This window comes from Rhagoletis zephyria, unplaced genomic scaffold (assembly GCF_001687245.7).
Source record: "Rhagoletis zephyria isolate East Lansing unplaced genomic scaffold, Rhagoletis_zephyria_1.1 Rzeph_scaffold_00105, whole genome shotgun sequence".
NCBI lineage: Eukaryota > Metazoa > Arthropoda > Insecta > Diptera > Tephritidae > Rhagoletis > Rhagoletis zephyria.
The window spans coordinates 25,493-37,000 of NW_016157189.1; the positions used below are offsets into that span (position 1 = coordinate 25,493).

Here is an 11,508-nt window from a genome sequence, read left to right on the forward strand (position 1 = left end):
TATTATTTAGGTTGAAATAAAAATTGTAATCTCTGCAGTATGAAAGTTCTGTTTGTTTCTTGATTGCTCTAATTAGAAATTATGCTGGGCTAGTTGATTAAAGGTGGTGTGGGTGTTGCACAGGTGCATTAGAGGGGAAATGGGTGTAGTGACAGAAAAGACGAATTAACATGACGTGACTGAACAAAGACGGACGGACTTAAGTCAGGTTTAGGGGGCTTGCGTAAAAGCAGAAGTAACGGCGAGGCCCATGGCTGCTTAGATTATTAGTAGATGGGGTGGGACTGACTTCACCTGACTAGACTGTCCCTTTACCTGTTGCTTCCTTTTTCTATCCTTCTCTGCAGAACCTACATTTTTCCAAACTAAGGCATGAACTCTTTTTGCTTATGTCTGCTGTAGGTAAGGTGTTTGGCAAAGACCCTCCCACTGACGAGCCAAGCCAGGGCTAGCAAGCATGCCTACCGCCATACCATCTTACCCCCAAAGTCAGCGACATAACACGTACCTCGGCGAAAATCTAAATTCGCCATCAACACCACCTTGTATAAATTCGCCTTGAACACCACCTTGCAAGGCGAATTTATACAAGGTGGTGTTACTGGCGAATTTAGATTACAACGACAACCACAAGGCGAATTTATATAAGGTGGTGTTACTAGCTCAGCTGATTTTGTGTATGTGTTTCGCCGCACGGCTTCCGATATCAAATTGAAAAATTTTGTTTGAATTTCTACACATACTCTTACAGATTTTGACAGTTTATGCCGCCAAAGCAAAAACAAAATACATGTAAATTTTTGTTTTTGTACTCCTGCTATCACCTTATATTAATTCGCCTTGGACAACCATATGTATTTTGTATGGAGGGTGTTATGTCAAATCTCAATTCGCTCCAAAGTTTACATGTATTTTGTTTTTGCTTTTTATGAGTGTGCTGTCAAATCAGTAAAAGCAAAAACAAAATACATGTAAGGCGAAGAGATCAGCTGATTTTACAACACCACCTTGCAAGGCGAATTTATACAAGGTGGTGTTGATGGCGAATTAAATTTTTGCCGCGGTACTACTGAGTGTCAAAATGATGTGTTTGTTGTAAACAAGGCGAATTCATTTTACAACAAACACATCATTTTGACATTAAGACGTACCTCGGCGAAAATCTGAATTCGCCATCAACACCACCTTGTATAAATTCGCCTTGCCACCTTGTATACATTCGCCTTGCCACCTTGTATAAATTCGCTTTGGTCAAATGACGTTAAAAACGTCAACCTGGCAACGCTGCTTGAGGTGTTAAATACGCCTTGAATTCGCCTTGGATTACAGATGATGTGGCGAGCAGTGACTACAGCGAATTTTCACATATTTTATTTCGAAATTTTGTCGATTTTATAGAAGAAAGTAAAAAGATTTTATTCGCACGCTATATATTAAGGTGATGCGGGATTAATACGTATCAATAATTGCGGAAAACATAAAAAGAGCGTTTACACGGGGAACAATGCAAAATGTTTGGCTGGCAGAACTCTCCGACAATGAAATCTGCGCTCGTGTTATTGGGTATCTGCTACGTTTTCTTGCCTGAGACTTGTTCGGCAGAGGGTCTTTCTGATTTGAGGCTTTGTGCTGATCCAGAATGTCATGGTACGATTATTGCATTAAAACAAAAAACAAAAAAAATAATAAAAATTATGTACACATTATATTGCAGATATCATATCGCTGGGTAGTGGAAAGATTAATTATTCCGCGGGTGAAAAGGGAATAGTGTCTTTTAAAATGCATTCAAAAATACGCGTAAAGTCAAAGAGTGCTGGTAAAAACAAAAAACTATGGGGTATTGAAGTGAATGGACGTGAAGGTTACGCCCCGAAGGAATTTATTTTAGAAGAAAAGGTGTTGGTGAAAGAAAGTGATTTGAAATATATTGTACCAGTTACAATACCTGGTTCCAAAAAAACAATGTCCACTGTATCGCCATCACCAACTGTAGACCTCAAACCATCAGAGAAATTATATTTGCCGAAGGATGAGGTGGAAATAAGTACTACGGCACCATTAAATCAGCCATTAAATGAAGAAAAACTTATATCAGTTAATGAGTCGGATTCTAGCATAAGTAAAGTGGAAATATCGTATTCAACGCCAGTTCAACCCTCAGTAGAACTAGTCGACGGTACAACAATTCCGGTGTTAGAAGATGTAATCGCAAATGCCACAAATTTGCCAAGCACCAGCGACGAAGACACTTTAACACAGGAACTTTTACTCCTAAACGAAACTACAAACAGAAAAAACGAAAATGCAGTGGCCGACACAGAGCAGATAACATCAAAACAATTAGTTGAACCGGTAAACCAAAAAAATTTCCCAAAAAAGCATGAAGCTGAAGGTTTGAAGATCAAACCTTTGGACAAGCCTTCCGATGCTGATGGTAATGATGAAAATAAGGACGATGAAGAAGATGACGACGACGAAAAAGAAGGTGATGATGAGAAGGACGACAATCAGATGACAAGTGACGATTTTAATCAACTTGAAAACAAAATCGAGTCGCCGATAATAGAAGAAGATAAAATGATAAGTTCCTCAGAAGCTAATGAAGTAAATATTATTAGTTCTAACAACAGAGAAACACCATTGGGGCACAAATTGGATGAAAATTCTTCAGACAACAATAACAAAGAAAATTCATTACCCGAAGACATAGTTCAGGCCAGTACAGAAATTCCACTTTCCCCACCCAATAACGAAACTGATGAAAAAGGGTTGCAAACTAATGAAAGGGAAAGTAGTTCTGCAAGTAATATCAAAGAAACGGAGGATTTGCCACGAGATGTCAAGACCAATCCCGAAAATAACGTTGAACAGCTGCCGAAACATAAAATAAATGAAATTTCGAACGAAATCATTGAAGTCAATGCTGGAGCTACAACTGAGGCTTCAGGTACCGACACCAATTACCTGAATCATGGTTATCCGAGCGAAGAATCATTTGATTCAACAACTTTACCCACAGTATTATTGCCACATGCGCAGTCACCTGAAACGCAAGTTTCGGGTGCACCTGAAACGTTGGCAATAAACAATTTAAAAGTGGATTTGGCTGATATAAACGAAGAAGTTTTAGAAACAGTTCCTCACGAATTTAGCAAAGTTCCTAAAACAACACCAGAAAATATTTCAGAAAAGAAAGTGTCGATGAATTCAATTCGTTCTAATAATACAACGCAGTCATCTATAACACAGTCATCAGAGGTAGCATCTGAAGAGAAAGACGATGGAAAAATATCTGGTAGTGAGCAAATTATTCCTACCTTACCATTGTTCCAAACGCCTATGCAGAATGGGCACTTAAATCAACATCAGCAACAATATCATCACGACCCGTATCAACATATGCAAAAACACCAACATTCAAATACGCAACCACAGGACCATACACAGCAAAATGGTATAACTGAAGCATCACAATTAACCATAACCGAAAAGACTGAGGTGAAGACTGAGGCATCGCCAATTCAACACTCGGATAGCAACGACCTACCACACGCATTGATTCCTAACGAGGCAGTTGAGAAATACCAGTCACAAACTGTGGATTATTCAGATGCACTAGTAAGCGAGGAGACCCAATCAGACAAATATGAAGATCCGATGTTCGCAACAAACGATGGAGATATTCAAAACGACAACGATGTTGGCGTTGGCTCAGTACAGAAAATAACATCTCATTCAACATCTGCACCCCCAGTTGTTGAATCTATCCCAGCGACACCTCGTCCGGATGTGGAGATAAAAGAGAGAGAGCAAGGGCTGTTTGCTACGATAGTAGGAACTGTCAACACTTTCTTGTCGAATGACAAAAAAGGCGACATGAGTGTGGAGGATGATGAGCTTCAACGTATACTATTCCCAGAACGGCTTGCAAGCAGTAAGAAAGCAAAAGAGAGTGGTAAGTTTTGAAGTTGACGTTTTATCATTTGTTAACATTAAATTACCGAAGATGGCGAGTATTGTGAAAAGCTTACACCAAACGATTGCCCTTCACATGTAATTCGAGAATTACACAATGTGGCAGAGTCATCTTCAATATCTGGCTGCCAACTGGATTGGCGTAATATGTCAATGGACATGCTGCTGACAGTGGCTGGCAATAAAATGCTTGAAATGAAAGAGCTGTTGGTCTGCTTAGCGACGGTGGCGGTTACGTGTCTATTCTTTTTGTTTGTTTATTACTGCTTCTGTAATAGCAGCCGGGAAGGAGAATTGCTAGCAAAGTTAAATGCATTGGAACGGAGTTTGTTAGCTACACACAAAGAAAATGCAATACTAAAAGAAGATTTGATGGGCACACGAAATAAACTATCAAGTATTGAAGATAATTCCTTTGGCTCAAACGACATGGTGATTGCACTCAAGAAGGAGTTGGAGGAGGAGCTCTTGCAGAAACGGCAATTGCTCGAACAAGTGGGAAACTTAGAAAAAGTATGTGAAAATTTTGGAATTTAATTATTCACTACTCCACGTTTTATTAATTTTTAATAAGGAATTGGAAAATGCCGCAGAAGCTGGACTGGAATTAAATAAAATTGTTTCAGAGTTATTAAGCAATCAAACTGGCGATGAATCCATTATAAGTAGCGTAGAAGAATTGCAAAAGCAACTAAATGAACAGCAAAGTAAGGAATACCACCCGATTTAACTATATATAAATAAGTATTAACCGAAAATGTATATCTTATCCTGTTATATAGAAACAATTCTGGATATAAACGCCAATTTAGCTGAGAAGAGTAGAGAAAATAGCGAGTTGCAGCTTATGATTGCCGAACAAAATGCTCGTCTTAGTGGTGAGATTGCATCGCTGCAACAAGATAACGACGAACTGGAAGTGGAAAAAAGTAATTTACAAACCCGTCTGGAGGAGGTGAAGCGAGAATTCGAGGAAGACATAACTAAGGCACTTGAAAGCAAAAATTTCGAGATAAAACGGTTGCAAAGCGAATTGGTAGAATTGAGCAATAAGCTTGAAACAGAATATACGAGGTATCAAACAAGCTTGGCGAAAGTGGAGGTAAAAATTCTACCTATAAAGCAGGAACTGGAGAAGGTATTCGTTTTTTTAATATATGTTTCTCTAAGGCTTTGCAGGAGTGTCTGCGAACTGTGCGTAGAGATCCCAATGTGAACATAACAAAAGTTATTGATGTGGCTAATGTGCGCGCTGAATTGATAGACATGCAAAAGAGGTACGATACACTAAAAGAACGATTGGATACGGAAATGGTAAAGTAAAACAATAAATATAAATTTCAATGCAGTAATTTGTTTTCGAAATAGGATGGAAAAAAGCTGGCTGAGGAACAGTTACTGCTTGCGAGCAGTGAAAACGAAAAGATTAAACATGAATTTCATCAATCGGAGAAGGATAAACTGGAGGCCCAAACCCGTCTAGAAGTGCTGTCCACTTATTTCAAAGAGAAGGAGACGCAGTTGCAAAAGTAGGCTCAAATTTGTCACAATATAACAGTTGCAAAATTTTTTTTTCTGTCGCAGAGAACTAAGTCTGAAAGAAGCTATGTGGCTGAAGCAACAAGGCGAAACCACCAGTACCGTGGATCGTCTCACTACAATGCAAGAGGAAATTCAGGCATTGAAGTCCGTATACGTTTCTTGAAACTTTTATTAAAAAAAAAAACATTTGCATTTACGCTTTTAACTGCAATTCTAGATCTCAAAACGATGCTCTCCGCGCAGAAATTGAAGCCCAACTGGCAGCACACAAAGCGCAAACTGGCACATTAGAAAATCGCGCTCATGAAACATGGTTGGCAGCGCGACAATCAGAACGTCGTTATGAAGAAGCCCGCGCCGAAGCTACAGCGTTGCGTCGGAAGCTCACAGCATTGGCGGGTGTTGGTGGTGGTGCAACGGGTGAAGCAAATTGTAAGTTTTGGAATGCATATTAATACTTCTTATAATAAACCTTCGTCCTTTTCTTGTTCTAGTTGAGAAATTGGCGGGCCCTGAGTTGAATAATGCTCCTTCACCTATACACATGGAATCACCCGGTTCACCGTTGTTAGGGCGCTTGCCACCACCACCGTTCCTGCCACCGCCATTCATGGGACCACCACCACCGTTTATGGCTATGCCTCCACCGTTTGTGCCACCCGGTGAAATGCGTCCACCGCCATTGGGACGCTTGATGTCACCACCACCGGGCGCTGGCAGTGGCGGCAGTGGTGGTAGTGGACGTTTACTATCACGACGTGGAGGTCGTTATTCACCCAATCGCAGTGGTTATGAAGACTACGATGATGACGAGGATGAGGATGACTACGCAGATGACGACGAGGAGGAAGATGATTTAGAGGATGAAGATGAAGAGGAACGTCTGCGTCAACGCCGCCGTCGTCGTGGAAGCGATGTAAATGGAAGTTGGCATCGTGACGATTCATATTCACCGCCACCGCGTGCCTATCGCTCGCAATCGCCAACAGATAGCCGATACAATTACACCACTGAACGTGGTCTGATGTCGACATACGATACCGAAACCGATTTCGAACCATCACCGAGAAAACCCGAACGTCGTGGTGTACGTGTCCCACGAACGGACAGCTACCGAGACTATTCACCACCACCAAGTGCCTCGTCACCTTTGAATGTGTCCTCCAATAGCAATACGGGCAAGAAACATCCGTCGTCAGCATTTAGCAAAGGTAAGAGTGTAAATGAGTTCGATTGCTAGTTGTTGTATATAGGTATTTATGGAACGGGGAATGTGATTTGAATTCATGTGCTGTTTAAATTAGTAAAAATTGAAATTCATTACGTATATGATGGGGAAAATCCTCGCATCTCCGATTTACTAAAAGGCCGTCACAAGTCAAAAACCAGCATTTTTGATATAGTAATGCAGAATTTCCTCGTCGGCACGGTGGCGGCATACATTCGAATTGCAGTTTTAGGGAGCTGCTATAAATAGCACTATTTTACAACAAAATGTAAATATTTAAAATTTTGTTCACTGAACACGAATATGTGCTGGACGATTATAACGCCAAGGAAGGCTTTTTTGGTCCAACAGTAGGAAAATTCAGCCTTCATGAAAGCACCTCCGACAACGACGATAGTTAGTAGTACCAGACACCAGTAGCGAAACATCCACAAAGTCACCTGGAGGATGGCCCCTTATCAAAGAAAGAAGAACCAAATAGATCTTGTTGTTGCAACCAAGGTCCGCATGCGCCTCTGTGCAATGTAGAACGTGCGTCAGGAAACATGGCGAAAGGTCGACATCGAGAAGCTGCATTTACAGCAGACAGCCGAGAAAATTTCGCAATTGATTCTCAATACAGCTTAAAGAAGAGGTGGTTGGATACTACCGCCCACGCAGGAACAGCTGGTGCGACGAAGAATGCCGTGCGGCTGCTGCAGAGAAATACACGGGTGGGCAAGGACGAGGCGACCTTTTCTTGTCGGTCCAAACAGGAATTTCGATAAACTGTTGTTGGGTAGCTCGTTTCCAATGGGATGTTGATAATAATGAGGTTGACTTACGTCTGATGATTTTGGGATTACCGGTGTACGGTGGTCTAACTGCTGCCAAATGAATAGACCAGAATTTATATCCACTTAGACTCTTTATTTCCACAGGTAACAACTTGGTTGGGGATTTGCCGGAAGGAATGTGGTGGAACAATGCCGATAAGTATATTCCCCAGGTATACGCACTCTGAGAATTGACTTTAACCAAACCAATGTCGTCAGCTTTAATAAATTGCTTGGTTAGGATTACTTTCGTTCTTACGAGGGCTGATGTGTGTTGTCCGGTCCGTGTCCAATTCCAAAAAGGAAAAATATTTTTCTAGCCTCGTGGTATGTGACCACTGATTCTTTTATCGTATGTCAGTGTTGGCGTTTTCATAGTGGCCATGCCAATTCGTGTCTATACCGATGTGATGGTTCGTGTCTTGAATAACTATTGGTTATACCATGTTCTGACCGACATCGAAAACATGTTTTCCTTGCTAAAACTGGTTTTCGACTTAAAACTTGTGTTTTCGCCCATGTAAAATCTGTCAAACGAAAACCAGTTTTCGCTGAAAACTATTTGAAAACTCACGATCCACTCATTCCAATCGGTGTCGTCACTAGTTTTTTTCGATTATTTATCGAAGTGGAAGTCATATTTTATCATCTTTAATACGCCATTTCGGATTTATTGTTAATTGGCTGGCAAAAGTAAAATAAGAACGAAAGTAACAGGTTGCTAATGAAAAGAAAATGAGGGAAAAGCATTTTGGTTTTGTTTTTGTGTAGCAAAACTGTAATCAGAGGATGTAAGAAATGTCAACGAAAACACTAACAGCCGGTGTGAGCAGCCTTCAGCCCACAGTCCCAAAACACGTTTTCAAAGTGTTTTCGTTGTCGGTCAGAACATGGTATTACGTACATTCATCTGGCAATTCCCCCCATTTTGAAGTTTAGCTTTGACAGTTTTGTCATGTTTACATTTCTCATAATCGTTCTGTCTATTATTTGGCCAATAAAAATAATAGGTCATTATCCTCCTCTCATCTTCATCGACACGTTAACAAAAAATGTGGAGCGTTTAGTAGGGATATGAGAATGGTGGTTCGAGAGCGATTCACGGGCTGTGGTTTGATGGACGTTAGACCTTACATCGAAATCGTTCTACATGATCTTATCAACCCCATCCTTACTCGTTCAGTTCGCCTTTGAGCGCATAAGCTACGGTAGATGAAAGGCATTGGTAAATGATTTGGTTATGAATCTTTTCTTGTTTGCTTTGATCGATTTACTAGCAATGTACTGAGGATATAATATAACAAAACTATGGATATAAAAAACTAAACTTAATTACTTTATTCAGTAATTCATTCCATTTACAAACGTAATTACCCTGCAAGACCAGTGACTATCATTTGACAAATCATTTGAGTGGCAAGACTGATAGAGATTTCTGTCACTGGCTCCTACAAGTTTCTATCAAATTCTAAAGCGCAGTGTGAAAAATCCGATGGAAACATTTGTGTTCCGTCTTTCTCCGACTTATGGCATTATTTAGTTGTCTCTTTTTTAACCAACGCAAAGTTTGTAAATGTGTTAGTAAGGTAAATGAGAATGTGTTAGTTTCCATCACACAATTCTTGTAGGGTATTATTTCAATATGGCAGAATAATATTCATCGAAATCTCAGTATATCCAGTAAACAAACTTAGCTATTTTTTTTTACCAAGTTTGGTCCCCATAAAGGACTAGTGTTGCAAGCAACGCTTTTTCGGCAATTAGGGTGTTGTGCAGCTATTTAATGTGGTGAAAATTATTTAAGCACTGGAGAGATTTATTCACATGGAATTGGAGATAGGGCTGATAGATTTATTTTAAATAAATTGTGAATCTGCGAAAATATCTTTTCAGCAGATGAATATACTTTTTAACCTTTTTCCCGAAAATTTACATACAGGCTCGAAAATATGCGAGTAACATTAGGTTTGTATAGTAACTTCTCCAGTAAAACATTGCAGCGAGAGCGTAAAATTGAGAAGAAGAGAAAACTAGCAGAAGAGGTTATTGAACACAAAACTAGCAAAAACTTGCAAGAGTTGTCAGGCGTTGGTACCTACGTATATAGAATTAATGCGTTGGAGAGAGATAAATATACAAGTTCAACGCGCTAATTTAGGTATCCTTGTATGTGTATACCTGTTACTCGTCTGGCATATACTCCAACTGCATGATTCAATAATACAAGGTTCGATAAACTGACAGTTGTCCCTCTCGCACCGCTCCCTTAGCAGTGGCACCGTGTTGCTTCTTTGCAAATTTACATCGAAACAGTGTAGCTTTGGTGTTAAATAAAAGTATAAGCTTTTGTGCAATATGTTTATTTGTATATGCATATGAAGCATATGTAACTGATGAAAACATAAGCATTGGATGTTTACATCAATCTCATAGTAGTATTATTTTAATTTTGAGTCATTTTGCAGTTTTTATACGGCTAAATAGCATATAAATTACGTAATTCACGTAGATATATCAATATTACGTTCAACATTTCGTTTAAAATACCAGATTTCCTGCAAATATATTAGAATTTACGAAAGGAATTTCACTACTAATTGGCTACTTTGCGTACTTTTCTACTACCATTTTCGAAAAAAGGGATCGCATTCTTGCCCTTTCTCTGTCCTTCGTAAATGCAACCTTTTGTAAGGGAGTGTCAAACCGCAGCTGTCAATAATTATCTAACCTTGTATTATTGAATCATGCTCCAACTGCGAAAATAATGACAATTATAATTTATGTAGATCCGTGGATAAAAGATTGTCACAAGTTACTTTCGGTAACTCACGATTGAAGTTTGGAATGCAATTTCTCAGAAACACGACTGCAGATTTTCTCCAAAGTGTCTGAGAATGCTATGTACTAGTTCATGAAATTCTTAAATTATCATATTTTTTTTAGTTTAGTGTCAACCATTTATGAGTTTAATAAAATTTTGTCGTATACGACATTTGTCAAAAAATTTGCAGTCAGTTTTAGTGATATACGCCAAAATGTGATAACAATTTTTATAAATTAACCATACTTTTTACTAATCAGCCTAATCGTGAGTTTCGCCCGAACAAAATTTCGCCAACAATTTGTTCATCCACCTGTAGTGAACACACGCAAACGAAAAGTGACCCGGTTCTAGAAAATGAAACTCATGATAAAGCTGAATATGTCGGAAACTAAAGAAGAACAGATAACTCTATTTGAAAGATCTTGATTAGTTTAGTACGACAGCAATACTAACGCAATTTGTACCAAATAACCGAAAAAATTTTAGTCAATTAGTCGGAAACTAAAGAAGATATCCAAAAACCACAAATTGTCAAAATGACGCTTCCGGCAATTTTCCATCCAGGCGACGATATTTGAATAGGTTTGTAAAATTACCAATAGTCAGTACTAATTTGTACTGGAACCTGCAAACTTTTACTGGAAAAGTGTATGATAACCCAAAAAATTTGCAAGAGAGCACTGAATCGAGAGCGTAACAACACGAGAGAGCTGCAAATTCTTGCTAGTAAAATTTTTACTAGCAGAAGAAGAAAAATAAATGTCAAAAGAATATATATAAAGTGGTGTTACTAGCTCAGTTGATTTTGTGTATGTGTTTCGCCGCACGGCTTCTGATATCAAATTGAAAAATTTTGTTTGAATTTCTACTCACACTTACAGGTTTTGACAGTTTATACCGCCAAAGCAAAAACAAAATACATGTAAATTTTTGTTTTTGTACTCCTGCTATCACCTTATATTGATTCGCCTTGGCACAAACAAAAGTAAAATGAGTGGAAATCATAATATTAATGATGTACTGGACAGTGTAAGTGCTTGTGTGTAAAGCAAAGAGTTTAAAACTGATTTATAAATAGTAAAATGTTTACAGCAGATTGTCAAAGCAGTGCAGCAACTGTT

At 39.0% G+C, this 11,508-nt stretch overlaps 1 protein-coding gene across 2 annotated transcripts in view; it reads left to right on the forward strand.

Moving 5' to 3' along the window:
- The first annotated feature begins 1,295 nt into the window (after positions 1-1,295).
- Tango1 (transport and golgi organization 1) overlaps positions 1,296-11,508 on the forward strand; it is a 52,521-nt gene continuing 42,308 nt past the window's right edge. For both annotated transcript variants that reach the window (XR_001849318.1, XM_017633577.1), the window contains exons 1-10: positions 1,296-1,647; positions 1,715-3,958; positions 4,010-4,491; positions 4,553-4,685; positions 4,761-5,080; positions 5,149-5,292; positions 5,347-5,507; positions 5,563-5,664; positions 5,738-5,952; positions 6,015-6,731. Coding sequence is in view for 1 of the 2 variants with exons in the window: in XM_017633577.1 (XP_017489066.1) it covers positions 1,512-1,647; positions 1,715-3,958; positions 4,010-4,491; positions 4,553-4,685; positions 4,761-5,080; positions 5,149-5,292; positions 5,347-5,507; positions 5,563-5,664; positions 5,738-5,952; positions 6,015-6,731 (4,654 nt within the window). In the remaining variant the exon portion in view is untranslated. The remainder of the gene's footprint in view (positions 1,648-1,714; positions 3,959-4,009; positions 4,492-4,552; positions 4,686-4,760; positions 5,081-5,148; positions 5,293-5,346; positions 5,508-5,562; positions 5,665-5,737; positions 5,953-6,014; positions 6,732-11,508) is intronic.